We start from the raw sequence: 16,853 nt of genomic DNA, 5'->3' as shown, positions 1-16,853 counted from the left end.
ATATTGTATTTATGCTACATACAATATAGAGTAGTGTATCTATAGTATATACCAGGGGTCCCCAAACTTTTGAAGCAGAGGGCCGGTCCACAATCCTTCAGACTGTTGAGGGGCCGAATTATCATTTGAAAAAAACAAAACAAATTCCTATGCATACTGCACATGTCTTATTTGTAGTGCAACAACAACAACAACGAAAAAACAATACAATATTTAAAAATGAAAACAATTTTAACCAACATAAACCTATCAGGATTTCAATGGAAAGTGTGGGCCTGCTACTGGCCAATGAGATAGTCAAGTTAATTAGGATTGTTGTTGTTGTTGTGTGCCTTCAAGTCATGTCAGACTTTGGCCGAGCCTAAGTCTAAAATTTATTATTTATTTACTGCATTTATTTACTACATTTATATCCCACCCTTCTCACCCCGAAGGGGACTCAGAGCAGCTGTATGTACATACAATATATTATATTATTAGCATAACACAATATTAGCATTATATATTACTATATTGAACTATACCACTATACTATTATATAATATGTAATATATAACATACAATTAATATTAATATATGGTATTACTATTAGTATTATATTGTATAACATAATATTATTATCAACATTATATGTATATACAATATATTATATTATTAAAACTGATATAAAAATATTATATTATAAAACTGAGGGCGGGGGCCAGGTAAATGACCTTGGAGGGCCGCATCCGGCCCCCGGGCCTAAGTTTGGGGACCCCTGGTATATACTATAATATAGCATATATAATAAATACATAATTAAATATATTAAAAGATATTATTATTACTTAGCCTGCGTTTTACCTGTGAATTTTTGTTATATGTATTTTAATAGTGTTGTACCTAGGTAATAAATTATTATATTTATTATTATTATTATTATTATTATTATTATTATTATTGACACAACGACATTGTATGACACAGCAAACAAGATAGATATGCTGGATTATTATTATTATTATTATTATTATTATTATTATTATTATTATTATTATTATTTGTGCCATGCCTTTTTCTCCTTAACCCTAACCCCCCACCCCATTAACAATAAAGCCAACTTCCTCGATTGTCTCCACTTGCTCAGTTCACAAACATGTTTGCCACCCGTCCGTTATCTAACCACTAAGCCCAGGTCCATAACAAAAAAACACAGCAAAAGGTAAGCAGACACGCAGAGGAGGCAACAGCATAAACAAACCTCAGGATATTAAGGCAAAACAACAGCAACACAAAGGCACCAGACAAAGAGGCTGGGCTCTTAATGGCCGAACCCACAATGGTTTGTGTCTCAAGTCCCTTCTGAGTCAGCAACCTGGCCAGTCCTCCATTGTTTGAGAGTGAGATGCTTTTGAAAATAAACATCCTTTGCCCAAACTTTTATTAACCCAGTTTGGGTATGTATCGTAAAATCTCGCTCTCTGGTTGCATCTACATTGTGGAATTGATACAGTTTGATACCACTTGAACTGCCTTGCCTCAATGCTATGCAGCAGGTACGGGCCAACTTTGGCCCTCCAGGTATTTTGGACTTCAACTCCCACCATTCTTAACAGCATATGTAGTTCGCACGTGCCAAAGGCTTTTTGGCCCGCGATGTCATTGGATGTGGCCCACAAGGCTTTCAATGCCAGGGAAACGTAGTCATGTTTAGACAGTCTTGTAATGACAGACAGCCCTTTGAAGGCAACCATAAGGCTGATGTTGCCCTCAGTTAAAATGTATTTGACATTTTGCGATAGATAGATAGATAGATAGATAGATAGATAGATAGATAGATAGATGGCCATCTGTCGGGTGTGCTTTGAATGAGATTTTCCTGCTTCTTGCAGAGGGTTGGATTGGATGGCCCGTGAGGTCTCTTCCAACTCTACGATTCTATGACTCTATGATAGATAGATAGATAATAGATAAATAGATAGAGATGATAGATAGATAGGAATAGATATTAGAAAGATAGATAGATAGATAGATAGATAGATAGATAGATAGATAGATAGAGATAGATGTTAGAAAGATAGATGATAGATAGATGACAGACAGACAGACAGACAGACAGACAGACAGATAGATGGATAGATGGATAGCGATAGATGTTAGAAAGATAGATGATAGATAGATATAGATGACAGATAGATAGAGATAGATAGATAGATAGATAGATAGATAGATAGATAGATAGACAGATAGATAGCAATAGATGTTAGAAAGATAGATGATAGATAGATATAGATAACAGATAGAGCTAGATGATGGATAGATAGATAGCAATAGATATTAGAAAGGTAGATGATAGATAGATGATAGATAGCGATAGATGTTAGAAAGATAGATGATAAATAGATGACACATAGATAGATAGATAGATAGATAGATAGATAGATAGATAGATAGATAATAGATAGATAGCGATAGATGACAGATAGATAGATAGATAGATAGATAGATAGATAGATAGATAGATAGATAGATAGATAGATCAGGGGTCCCCAAACTTTTTAAACAGGGGGCCAATTCACGGTCCCTCAGACCGTTGGAGGGCCGAACTATAGTGTTTTTTTTAAACTATGAACAAATTCCTATGCACACTGCACATATCTTATTATGAAGTAAAAAAAACAAACAAAAGGGAACAAATACAGCCTCAATGTTAATCATCATCATCATCATCATCATCATCATCATCATCATCATCAAAATAATAAAGAGGGTTGGAAGAGACCCCTTGGGCCATCTAGTCCAAATCCCTTTTGCTTTTGTGCAACAAAACATAATCAAAGCACTCCTGACAGTCACTCAATAATAATAATAATAATAATGGGATCTGCGCACATCATCCGAAAATACATGACACAGTCCTAGACACATGGGAAGTGCTCGACTTGTGATTTTGTGATACGAAATCCAACATATCTATCTTGTTTGCTGTGTCATAATATAATAATAATAATAATAATAATAATAATACATCACACAGTCCTAGACACTTGGGAAGTGTTCGACTTGTGATTTTGTGATATGAAATCCAACATATCTATCTTGTTTGCTGTGTCATACAATGATAGTAATAATGATAGTCGAGGAAGGAGTGCACGGCGGCAGCGGCGGGAAAGGAGCGCGCAGGGCGAGCGAGGAGGCAGGGAAGGTGAGTGGCTTTCTCTCCTCGCTCGCCCCGCGCACTCCTCCCTCGACAGCAGCGGCGGCGGGAAAGGAGTGCGCGGGGCGAGCGAGGCGAGAAAGGCACTCAACTTCCCTGCCTCCTCGCTCGCCCTGCATGCTCTTTCCTCGGCGGCAGTGGCAGCAGAAAAGGTGCACGTGGGGCGAGGGAGAAGGGAAAGGGCTTTTCCTCTTTCTCCTTGCCACACACACCTTAATTGGCAGAGGAGGAGGGAGCTACCGCCCCGTGGGCCGGATAAATAGCTCCGACGGGCCGCATGTGGCCCGCGGGCCGTAGTTCGGGGACCCCTGTGATAGATAGATAGCGATAGATGTTAGAAATATAGATAGATAGATAGAGATAGATAGATAGATGACAGATAGATAGAGATGATAGTTAGTTAGTTAGTTAGATAGATAGATAGATAGCAATAGATGTTAGATAGATAGATAATAGATAGATAGATAGATAGATAGATAGATAGATAGATAGATAGATAGATAGATTAGATAGATAGCTTCTTGTGTTGCCAAAGGCTTTCATGGCCGGGATCACTGGGTTGCTGTGAATTTTTTGGGCTGTGTGGCCATGTTCCAGTAGCATTCTCTCCTGACATTTTGCCTGCATCTGTGGCTAATGGCATCTTCAGAGATCCTGTTGGCAGTAAAGCAAGTGGAGTGTATAAAGCAAGTGTGAATGTTGCAATTGGCAAGCTTGATTAGCATTGAGTAGCCTTGCAGCTGCAAAGCCAATCAGTGAGGGTATCTGCATTTGAGGTAGCCTGACTTTTGTTGCCTGGAGGCATCATCTGTGTACTGTTTTGGACAAATCTTCATAGGGACCACCAAACACAACGCAAAGAACATGAAAGTCACTGCAGACTACCTCAGACAGAGAAGTCAGCCATAGCAGAGCACTTGATGAACCAACCTGGATACAGAGTATTATTTGAAAACACAGGAATGCTGGACCACTCTAACAACCACTATGTCAGACTCAATGCTATTCAACATTGCTAATCGCAACATTCACACCTGCTTCAAACAGACAAGGGTTCTCACTGTGTATGACAGAGCTGTTCAGCAGTGGAACTTTCTGCCTTGGAGTGTGGCGGAGGCTCCGTTGGAGGCTTTGAAGCAGAGGCTGGATGGCCATCTGTCGGGGATGCCTTGAATGTGATTTTCCTGCTTCTTGGCAGAATGGGGTTGGACTGGATGGCCTGTGAGGTCTCTTCCAACTCTATGATTCTATGATACTATCCCACAGATATGTATACAGTCCACTTGCTTCACTGCCAACAGAACTCTGAAGATGTTAGCCACAGATGCAGGCAAAACATCAGGAGAGAATGCTGCTGGAATGTAGCCGTACAACCCAAAAAACTCACAGCAACCCAGATAGTCCCATACGTTCCAATATAGAAATGTGGTTCTTTCAATAAGTCTTTTGTAACTTTTCAGGCTTGACTATGTACCGTATATACCCGAGTATAAGCCGACCCGAATATAAGCTGAGGCACCTACCACAAAAAAAAAACTGGGAAAACATTGACTCCAGTATAAGCCGACGGTGGTAAATTTCAGAAATAAAAATAGATACCAATAACATTACATTAATTGAGGCATCAGTAGGTTAAATGTTTTTGACCCAAATATAAGCCAACCAGGACCCTCACCCGAATATAAGCTGAGGGGGACTTTTTCAGTCTTAAAAAAGAGGCTGAAAAACTAGGTTTATACCCGAGTATATACAGTAATTTGTAAGCCATTCTGAGTCTCCTTCGGGGTGAGAAAGGCAGGATATAAATGTAGTAAATAAATAAATAAATTTTAGACTTAGGCTCGCCAAAGTCTGAAATGACTTGAGGACACACAACAACAATCCTAATTAACTTGACTATCTCATTGGCCAGGAGCAGGCCCAAACTTCCCATTGAAATCCTGATAAATGTATGTTGGTTAATTTTTAAAAAAAATATTGTATTGTTCTTTCATGGTTGTTGTTTTTGTTGTTTTACATTACAAATAAGAGATGTGCAGTGTGCATAGGAATTTGTTCATATTTGTTTTCCAAATGATCATTCGGCCCCCTCTGCTTAAAACGTTTCAGGACCCCTGACATAGACTGTTTTCAAGCCCATCCTCGATCTGTACATTTCATTTCTATTGCCAAAGTGTTGTGATGGACCTTTCTCCCAGTTGAAGTTCATTTTTGTCCGTTTTGGCATGGCTCTCTAATCTGTTTGGATTCCAATCCTGGGTCTTCCTGGGATTTCCTTTTACTCTGGACTTTAGGATGAATCAGGGCTGTGAAGGAGGGCCGTTGTTTTGTTTCCGAGCGCCTTTGCTTGTCAACAGAAAGCAGAGCTATCCCACAAACACCAAACAATTAGGCTCAATGCTGGGCATCAACATCCCTCCAGACGAGGCTATTACTACTTTGCCAAGTTGTTTTCGCCCTTGGCCGTGGTGCCGGGAACAAAGGTGTTTTTGTTCATTCGAAGCTGTTGACAGGTTTAATATGCCAATGGCAGGCTTTATTATTATTATTTTTAATGGGTAAATAGATACCTGGACAGACATGCCTGCTGCTTGAGAAAGCGGTTTTGTGCAAAACACTTGCCAACTTTGCAAACTGGCATTTAGCTGGCAGACTGGCATCATTAGATTCTTGCTGCGGGAGGATTGCTTGTTTTGCCAGATGGATATATGGTTGCTTCTGTTCGTTGCCAAATCAGGGAAACACCAGTAAGTTGCAATAATAATCTCTACACATAATAAAAGTGAAAATATGTATGTATGTGTATGGCTGGGGTGTCACTTACACAAACAAGCTCCCACTTCCACAATTAGCTATAGCTCCCACTACTTAGGAGACACCAATGGCCCTCCTTCCAATGACATTGCAGGTTATAGTGAGCGCCGTGAACATGTCCAAGAGTCCTGCCAATGTCCTCCACAAACACCATCCTACCCACCACCCAAGTTGAAGGCTTTCATTCAGGGACAATTTCCTCCTAGATTTTGTTTTTCCTCCACCACAGGCATCCCAGTGTTTCCGACTTTCTCAATTGTTGTGGAATTTGCATGACCCCGCCCACTGCCTCTCCCATAACCCTTTCCTATTCTTTTCTATGGCACACAGCAAACAGAGGACTTGATCAGCAACTGAACATACTAGAGAGGTTTGGGGAGAATATACCATGATTTATAGGAGTTGCAGGGACTGGGATCTTCTGCCAACCTAGCAGTTAGAAAACATGCAAATGTGAGTAGATCAATAGGTATCGCTTTGGCGGAAAGGTAATGGTGCTCCATGCAATCATGCCAGCCACATGACCTTGGAGGTGTCTACGGACAACGCTGGCTCTTTGGCTTAGAAATGGAGATGAGCACCAACCCCCAGAGTCAGACATGACTGGACTTAACGTCAGGGGAAACCTTTACCTTTACCTAGGTCAATGATGGGCAACCTTTTGCGCTTGGTGTGTCAAAATTCACCAAAAAACCTAGCATGACTTGGGTGGTGAGTCACTTCGAGAAAAAATTTCACAATGTATATAGTTTAAATAACAAAAATATATAATTGTAATATATAACTGTATTTAATAAATGAAAAACTATTTACTACCATTATTTCCATGTACAACAATCCTCTTGCAGTTTCCACGCTGATTTCTCTCGGTTGTAGTTTCAATGTAATCATGAATAATGAATAATATAATAATAATATAATAGTAATAATATAATAATTTACTACAATAATAATATAATAATAGAATGAGATATATATAAATGTGCATAATTCCCATGGAGTAAACAACAAAACCACTGGACCAAATCACACCAAATTTGGCCACAAAAGGCATTAGTCATCCAATCAATCTGCATGCGGCAGCGTGTCAGCAAAAATGGCTAGGCATGTCAGTGCTGACACGTGTGTCATAGGTTGGCCATCACTGACCTAGGGACTGGGATGTATAATTCACCTGAAATCCAAGAGCACTCTGAACTCCACCAACGATGGATTTGGAACTAACCTGGCACACAGAACCCCTACAACCAACAAAAAATACTGGAGGTTTTTGGAGGAATTTATACGAGTTGTGGTTCACCTACATCCAGAGCGCACTATGAACCCAAACAATGATGGATCTGGACCAAACTTGGCATGCAGACCCGATATGCCTGGACATTTTGTAGTTGTAGGGACTAGGATGTATAGTTCACCTGCAATCAATGAGCACTCTGAACTCCAGCAAAAATGGAATTGGACCAAACTTGGCACACAGAGCCATGACCAGCAAAAAATACTGGAGGTCTTTGGGGAAAATTCACCTTGATTTAGAGGAGTTGTAGTTCACCTACATCTAGAGAGCACTGTGAACCAAAACTGATGGATCTGGAGCAAACTTGGCACACAGACCTGATATGTCGAAATTGGATTACTGGAGGGATTTGGGAGGAACTGAACTTCCTTTCTGGGAGTTGTAGTTCACCCATAACCAGGGAAACTGTGACCTCCACCAATAATGGACCTGGACCAAACTTGGCACGCAGAATCCGCATGACTAACTCAACTTACTGAAGGGGTTTGAGGGGACTGACTCACCATAGTGGGAGTTGCAGTTTACCCTACAGCCAGAGAGCATACTGAACCTGACCGATGATGCATCCAGAGTAAACTTCATCACAAACTTTAAGATGGAGTTTTTTGGGGTTAACCTGACATGATGTGAGTTGTAGTTCACCCACAATTGCATTTTGTACAAGTAAAAATGGCTTTTTGAAATAACCCAGGCAATGCCGGGGACCCAAGCTAGTAATACAGTAGAGTCTCACTTATCCAACACTCGCTTATCCAACATTCTGGATTATCCAACACATTTTTGTAGTCAATGTTTTCAATATATCGTGATATTTTGGTGCTAAATTCGTAAAGACAGTCATTACTACATAGCATTACTGCCTATTGAACTACTTTTTCTGTCAAATTTGTTGTATAACATGATGTTTCGGTGCTTAATTTGTAAAATCATAACGTAATTTGATGTTTAATAGGCTTTTCCTTAATCCCTCCTTATTATCCAACATATTCGCTTATCCAACGTTCTGCCGGCCCGTTTATGTTGAATAAGTGAGACTCTACTGTAATAATAAAATACAAAACACACAGAAAAAAAGTCCGGATTCTGACACCAGTGATTTTTAATGACTAAGAACCCACAGTGACGGAAAAAAATAAAAAAATCAAACACAACCCCAGGAATCATCATTGTAACATTTCCCTGGAATTGGCAAAAATTTTGGCAAAGGAATGCACTTTTTTGTTTTGCTTTTCTCCTTCTTCGTCCCTGTTTCTCGTCTTTAATGCAACGTTTAATAGTTATTATAACTTAAGCGGTGAGGGGCACCCTCGCCGGTGTGCCCTTGATACCTTAAACAAGTATATAAAAATATGCCATTAAATTCATATCGACAATCAAAAGGACTCAAGGGCGTTATGTACAGAGGAAAGCGATATATACCAATATGTACAGAAAGCCGTCGGCGGCCAAGGAGGTCAGTTGAAGCCCAAAGGGGAGAAAGAGAGTCAGACTTTAGAGATTGGCTAGGTCTTTTTGCCAAGACAGTCATATATTCGGAATAACTTCCATCATTACATCAGCGGCTGGTATTTGTTGACGAAGTCGGAGACGCATTTGACATTCATATCTTGGCTTCCGTTTGGGGTCAGGTTTCAATTCTCTTTGCAACATGCAGAGGATGAGTAAGACCTCTGAGCATGCGCAGAGTGCTTTCTCATCATGTTTTCAGAAGGGAAAAAAAATAACCCAACTCATTCCTATAAATAGGATGAAGGAGCGGACCTTGTGATGCTGGGTCAGCAGCTATTTGTTGACGATGTTGAAAATGCATTACATGAAGTTCATATCTTGGCCTCCGTTCCGCATCAGGTTTTAATTCTGGGATCTATACAACATCGTGACTATAAATAAGGCCTCTGAACATGCACAGAGTGCTTTCTCGTCACCTCTTGATACTCTGTGATACTTTTCTCCAAACGGCTCAACAGCCTGGCAAAAGAGACAACCCATTTATTCTGATTTGGATCCAGGTAAAGTATAATTAGGCAGGGCAACGTATGCAACGGGGAAATTAATAAGTGTTACGTGCACCCAAAAGATCTTTGATTTCTTCATCCAATGGATGTTTCTCTATATAATATATTATCTATATTCATCAAAACACCCTGAAGGCACCAGATCCCATCTGGTCTCCAATGCTAAGCCGGGCCAGGCCTGGTTTGGATTTGGATGGGAGACCGCCAAGGAATCCCAGGTGCTGTAAGCTCCATTTCAGATGAAGAAACTGGCAAAACCCCACCTTGCCATAATAAAAACCCTGTAAAATTCATGGAGCCACCATATAAGCCAGGCATGGGTAAACTTCGGGCCCTCCAGGTGTTTTGGACTACAACTCCCACAATTCCTAACAGCCTACCGGCTGTTAGGAATTGTGGGAGTTGTAGTCCAAAACACCTGGAGGGCCGGAAGTTTGCCCATGTCCGATATAAACAAACTGGTGACTTGAAGGCACACATACATACACATGCAAACGCCAGGTATTTTGGGAATACGAATCTCACACGAAATCCAGGCCAAGAGGTATACTTTCATGAACTATTTCTCTGCTCTAATACTGTGATTACGAATCTAAATCCACTAAAGAATTCTAAGCAAAACTACACATCCCAAGATCCCATAGGACAGTATCAAATGGCTCTAATTATGTGGTGCATGCACAACTGTTGTAACGATCTCTAAACACACATTCCTTCTGTGGGTTCCCAGCATTAGACTGCAAACCAAATGTGCATCTACACTGTAGAATTAATGCAGTTTGATGCCACTTGAACTGCTGGGGATCAATGTTACGCAATCCTGGGAGTTATAGTTTGACAAGGACTTTATTTAGCCTTTCTTTGCCCAAGAGTGCCATTTCCTCACCAAACAACAAATCCCAGGATTCCATAGCATTGAGCCATAGCAGTTAAAAGCGGCATCGAACTGCATTAATTCTATAGTGTAGATGCACCCCAGGAAAGTTCTAGCTAAAATAAAAGTGCTGCCAGGCTCCCTCCTCCCTTTCCTTTGGTACTGCAATAAATTCACTTTTTGGAGAAAAAAAAATGGTTTTCAGCATCAAGTCACTTCTAACTTGGCATACCCTGTTTGTAGCAATTTCCTTCCCAATAAAGTGAGAAGAGAGCATTTGGATTTAAATAGATTTAAATAGATCTCTCACCTGCTTCTTCTGTAGAAGAGTCTCATGGGTATGGACCCAAAGTTAATTTTTCTAAGCTCCACTGACATCATCCCTCCAGATCTAATGGTTACTTTACCATTGTATTTTTTTCCATAGAGACCTTATTGAGTAGACACTGGGACTTCCTTTTGAAAGTACAGGAGGGTAGATTTCAATTGAGAATCACAAGGAACCTTTTGAAATGGGGCATGAAAGGTTTCCTGAACAGGTGGCAAGGTCTCCTTCTCAAGACATCTCCAAAAATAGTCGGGATAAGTATGGAGTGTGGTGGAGGCTCCTTTTTTGAAGGCCTTTAAGCAAAGGCTGGATGTCCATCTGTTGGGGGTGCTTTGTGTTGTGACTCAGCCTTTGTGTGACTCTGATGAGGATTCTGGGATGCAGTTTCAAGATGATGGGATTCAGGTTCAGGATGAATTTCAAGATGACTCTGATGGAAATTATGGGATTCAGGTGCAGAGTGTTCCTGCTGTGGGAGATGAGGAGCAGGGAGGCTTTCCCATGGGAAGAAAAGATGTTGTTACTGATGATGGTTTTCAGGTGCAAGAAGCAGAAAGGGAGAGCGGTTCCTAGCCTCAGCCTGATAATACTAACGAGCCCTGTGGCCTTGAAAGCGATGAGGCCACGTCTCTAGATCGGGCTAGTCATTTGGAATTTCCTGAGTTGCGCAGAAGTCTCAGAATAGCAAATAAGCGGGAGGGCAAAGAAATGCCTTCATGTTATGCTATTAAAACAGTCTGCTGAGAGGGAAATCTTCGTCAAAGCAATTTCCTCGCTTGAATCAAGAACCAAGTCTGCTCTCCTGTATTATCTTGTAGCCTGGATGTATTCTCGTTTCTGGGACTTTGGCTTCTTTTGAAAGGACCTTGTTTCATGGCTAATGTTTCTATGGATTTGTTTTTTCCAGCCTTGTTTTTGTAACTATCTTTTGGAACCGAACTTTTACCTTTTATGAACTATCTTTTCCCTATTTCCTAATAAACTACAAAAGACTACGTTCTGTGTGCAGCCTGGTGTCTTTAGCAAGGTGAAGCTAACCTGAGGTGCAGCACTTTGAATGTGATTTTCCTATTTCTTGGCAGGCGGTCGAACTAGTTAGCCCACGAGGTCTCTTCCAGCTCTTTGATTATATGATTCGAACTCAGGATCCTGCATTGAACAGAGATTTGGATGGCCTTTGGAGGTCCCTTACAGCTTCTGTAGTCTATGAATGAACTCAAATAATTTGCATTTTGGGGGTGGAGATGGAGACTCTAAGAGAGCTGTGCTGCAGGAGGAAACAAGGATAAACAAAGTCAGAAGTTCCTGAAGTAAGGGAGAACTGGTGGAACATGGAAGAATGGTGATGGGTAGGACAGTTTAATGAAGAACAGCTGGGAAACCTGGAGGAATGTGCGAAGAGAAGATGAGACCGAGGAAAAATGTTTGGTATCTGACTGCCTGACATTGTTCGTTTAGTAATGGAGTCCCTGTTTTTGTTGGAGCCGCTGAATATAGCTGCTAGTTTTCCAAAGCTTTTCTAGGCTGCGTCAAGATGCAAGCCAAGGGCTTTCAGGTTCCCCTGCTGAGGAAAAAATTCACGGAGACAGAGACCTTACCACCTCTTCAGGAAATTAGTTGTACCCACATTTTGACTGCAATTATCAGCATTCCCAGCCAGCACAGTCAATGGTAAGTGCTAATTGGAAGTTGCAGTTGTGTGCTAACACTTCTTCTCTTGACATAGACACCATGACATTTGTCAATCTGTTCAAATTGTTAGCACTAGGCAACAAGATGCATCTCTCCCCTACTTTTTATTTTCAGAATCCAAAGGACTGTCATGTTTAATTGAGGTCAGATCCATCCCCGTATTTTCCAAGTGGAAACCCTATTCAAAACAAAATGAAAGCAAAAGTGTCTTGCTCTCATTGTTTCGGAGATTTGCTTGAAAACTAGGGATAGTAGAAGTAATTTAAAAGAATGGAAATAAGGATGCCATCAGTAAGGGCTAATCAGGGATTTTGTTTTATAGTTCATGGAAATACTTTCAGAAAAATGAAGTGTGCATCAAGGACAACCATGAGGAAAGTTACATTCAAATGAAGACCATTTACACAATGGATGAGAACTTCTGGTCTAGGCAGAGTGCTTTGTGAGCCGCCCCGAGTCCTCTGGGAGATGGTGGTGGGGTATAAATAAAGTTTATTATTAGATAATAAACTTGGGTTGTCTGACAATTTGGGAAGATGGAAGCAGCCCACCCAACATGCAAGATCCTCCTCAACTAGCAAATGGTACAAGAAAGACTTCTTGCAAGAGAAGAGGTTGGCTAGCGAACCCACCGACTTGATTTCTAGAGACCAGAAGCCCATTAACCATATGATCCTATTCACAATAACCTGGGAGTAAACATCACTAAAGCTGAGACTACCTACAGAGCAAATCTGAATAGATTTGGGATTGCTAGATATCTATTGATGGATAAGAACCAAGTCTACCTTGCCCAGCAAAACTGGCAGCCTTCCGTTGACTAGCAGGGATTAAGCTAATCCCCAAAATGGGATCCCCAAGGAATGTGACTTAGTTTCCCTTCATCTCTTATAATAGAAATGCTTTCACCTTAATCCCCATGCTCAGAAGCAACCTATGACATCAATGGTGATCTCATTTCAGTTTGTGATAGGAAGATACTTCTTCATGTGAACTTGCTGTCTTTCTGCTTTTCAGTGGACCAATTTCTTTGTTCATACCAGGGAAAGGCAAACCCAATGAGCTCCTTTCTCTGTTCCCAACTTTCCTGAAAGTCCTCTCTTTCAATTTGGAAAAAATAGGTAAATTAGGCGCGACTAACAGTCCCCTCTTTGGCAGGGTGATTTGTACAGCCAAGAAGGTGGGACGTCTCCGCAGCCGTTTCGAAGCAAGGCAACCCCATACCAGCCACTGGCAGTGGGTTTTTAAGACGAGAAAACATAAATACTGTACAAGGAGACTCAAAGGACAGATTTCCACCCACATCCTGGGACAACACGGAGCGTGGCAATCCTGCTGACCAAAGAGGCCTAAAGAAAAGCATCATGGTGAGGACTTGGCCTCAGGAAGCATGTGCTGAAAGTTGTTGCAAATCTGCTCAATATTGCACAATTCCTCTGTCTAGAGACCCTCATTTTTGTCTTTTTCACAGAATCCAAAAAAGTAAGCTTCCTTCCACCCACAACTTTTTTTGCCCTACATGCTCACACACACCATACATACATACATGCACACACCAATGATCCAGAAGCCATTTTGGCCGGTGAATGTCATCAGCGTCACGATATGATACTGCCTACATACAGAACCGTCTTTAATATCAATGTGTGGTAACAACCCCTGCGCTCAACACGCACACACAGCTATTTGTGATAAAAGGTCCACAACCTTTCTCCAGCACCCTGCTGTTCATTTGCTCCAAAATGGTACAAAACCATCTCCTCCCCTTTCGGCACAATTCCTCACCCCAGTCAACAATAAATAAAGGTTATTTATACATATATTTTAAAAAGACACACACACACACACATACACACATACACCCCCAAGTTGTCCATATGCTGGTGACATGGGGGCAAATCCATTAGGTTTGTTGAGACGACGGTGCAGCTGATTCTTGTGAGGATTATTATGAAGGTCACTGTGTGCTTTCTGGAATACAATGGTGACACTGAGCTGAGTTTTCGACATCCGTATCCGGTTGGGAAGTGCAAGGGTCAGGAAAAATAATGGTAAATGTTCCTACTTATATTGGGAAAAGACTGCAGTGGAGTCTCGTTTATCTCGTTTATCTCTGAGGATCAAAGTGGAGATGGCAAAATACCTAAACGCTCCTGGGTTTGGTTTGGGGGTTCCTTACCAAGCAATACACACAAAGCAGTCAATCCCATCCAAAGGAAGGCTGGGGTCCTGCACTGTTCTCTCTCTCTCTCTTAATCTAGGTTTGTATTTATATTGGGAATAGCTTGCTGTGGAAGTCTTGTTTGTACAAGCCAACTTCTGGACTCTGAGGACCAAAATGGAGATACCGAAACACCCAAATGCTCCTGGCAATCCACACAAAGCAGTCGATCCTGTCCTAAGCAAGGCTTGTTGTCTCCCTCTCTTCCGGAGTGCCTAGTTGATGCCCACCTGTGCTTTCCAGACAGGTGACCATAGCAGTGGGTGCAGGGCGTGCATGATGGAGGCGAGAGAAGAGGCTGTACAGCATCCGTCTCAAAAGGTCTCACTCCTCCCGTGCGGTGGATCCAGGAGACATTCAAGACGGACGGTGAGACACGGCCGAGAGAGCGGTGGACAGCAAGGACGGACGGGACTGGAGCGTTCCCCTTCTCTCCCTTTCCCCCCCTGGGAGCAACTCCCTCAGACCCTCCAGAGGAGGAGGTGGTTCGTGCTGTCGTCCCGGCCCACCGTCTCGCTGCTGTTGGTGAGCCTGAAGTCCTCGTAGCCATCTCCACCGCTGATCACCAGCATCTTGGACTTGGATGGCCGGTGCCTCACTGAGTCCCGCTTCTCCAAGTCGTTGGACTTTTCTGTACCTGGGCAGCAGAAGGACAGCAAAGGGCTAGTGTTATTTTGTGCATTAGACTAATCTATGCTTGGAGCTACATAAGCAAAGCATATATAATTTGCAGGTAAATACTTAAGAGTATCAGAGAGCTAACATGATGTAGAGGTTTGCCACTGTACCACGGAAGACTTGTTAACCTTATTCCTCGCCCTTAGTCTGAAGATTGAAGTACCAACTATACCGCTCCAGAACATCGAACATGTTTTAATTGTTTTAAAATTGTTGTTGTTGTATGCTTTTTCTTGATGTATTTATTGCTGTGTTTGGATTTGTTTTTACTGTTGTATTTTTATATTGTTTGGGCATGGTCCCTTTGTAAGCCGCCCCGAGTCCCCTTGGAGAGATGGGGCGGCATATAAGAATAAATTATTACAGTAGAGTCTCACTTATCCAAGCCTTGCTTATCCAAGCCTCTGGATAATCCAAGCCATTTTTATAGTCAATGTTTTCAATATATCGTGATATTTTGGTGCTAAATTCGTAAATATAGTAATTACAACATAACATTACTGCATATTGAACTACTTTTTCTGTCAAATTTGTTGTATAACATGATGTTTTGGTGCTTAATTTGTAAAATCATAACCTAATTGGATGTTTAATAGGCTTTTCCTTAATCCCTCATTATCCAAGATATTCGCTTATCCAAGGTTCTGCCGGCCTGTTTAACTTGGATAAGTTTAGCTTGGATATTATTATTATTATTATTATTATTATTATTATTATTATTATTATTATTATAATATTATGACACAGCAAACAAGATAGACATGCTGGATTTTGTATCACAAAATCACAAGTCGAACACTTCCCAAGTGTATAGGACTGTGTGATGTATTTTCGGATGATACGTGCAGATCCCAGTAGGGTGGCCTTTTGCAGTTGGCAGATCGTGATTTTGTCAATGTCTATTGTTTCCAAATGCCGGCTGAGATCTTTTGGAACAGCACCCAAGGTGCCGATCACCACCGGGACCATCTGCACTGGTTTCTGCCAGAGTATTTGAAGTTCAATCTTGAGGTCCTGATAGTCTTTGATCATGTGGATTATATGTCAGTGTAGAAGGAACCTGAGAGTCATTATTATTATTATTATTATTATTATTATTATTATTATTATTATTATTACAGTTGTGGAAAAGAAAAAGGTTTGGATCATTGATGTCACCATCCCAGGTGACAGTTGCATTGACGAAAAACAACAGGAAAAACTCAGCCGCTATCAGGACCTCAAGATTGAACTTCAAAGACTCTGGCAGAAACCAGTACAGGTGGTCCCAGTGGTGATGGGCACATTGGGTGCAGTGCCAAAAGATCTCAGCTGGCATTTGGAAACAATAGACATTGACAAAATTACGATCTGCCCACTGCAAAAGGCCACCCGACTGGGATCTGCACGCATCATCCAAAAATACATCACACAGTCTTAGACACTTGGGAAGTGTTCGACTTGTGATTTTGTGATACGAAATCGAACATATCTATCTTGTTTGCTGTGTCATAATAATAATAATAATAATAATAATAATAATAATAATAATAATAATAATAATGATAATTTTCATCTGCTTTGAACAGCATTATGAGTCTATACTGCCATATAATACAGTTCAAAGCAGATAATCTAGATTTTATATGGCAGTGTAGAAGGTGCCTCAGTTACCCCATGGAACCCATTGGGATTGGCTTCCTATCTCCTGATATCTATGAAGTCCCAACTTTTCAAGTTCTTTACATCACCTGTAAAGAGA

At 41.1% G+C, this 16,853-nt stretch overlaps 1 protein-coding gene across 2 annotated transcripts in view; it reads right to left on the bottom strand.

Annotated features, from left to right (window-relative positions):
- Positions 1-8,379: 8,379 nt before the first annotated feature.
- The window catches only part of arhgef17 (Rho guanine nucleotide exchange factor 17), a 262,211-nt gene continuing 253,737 nt past the window's right edge, over positions 8,380-16,853 (bottom strand). For both annotated transcript variants that reach the window (XM_062974485.1, XM_062974487.1), the window contains one exon: positions 8,380-15,071. In XM_062974485.1, the coding sequence (XP_062830555.1) occupies positions 14,896-15,071 (176 nt within the window). In that variant the 3' untranslated portion in view covers positions 8,380-14,895. The remainder of the gene's footprint in view (positions 15,072-16,853) is intronic.

The sequence above is a fragment of the Anolis carolinensis genome, chromosome 3, assembly GCF_035594765.1.
Source record: "Anolis carolinensis isolate JA03-04 chromosome 3, rAnoCar3.1.pri, whole genome shotgun sequence".
NCBI classification, from domain to species: Eukaryota; Metazoa; Chordata; class Lepidosauria; order Squamata; family Dactyloidae; genus Anolis; species Anolis carolinensis.
This window is presented reverse-complemented; position numbering and strand designations above follow the sequence as displayed.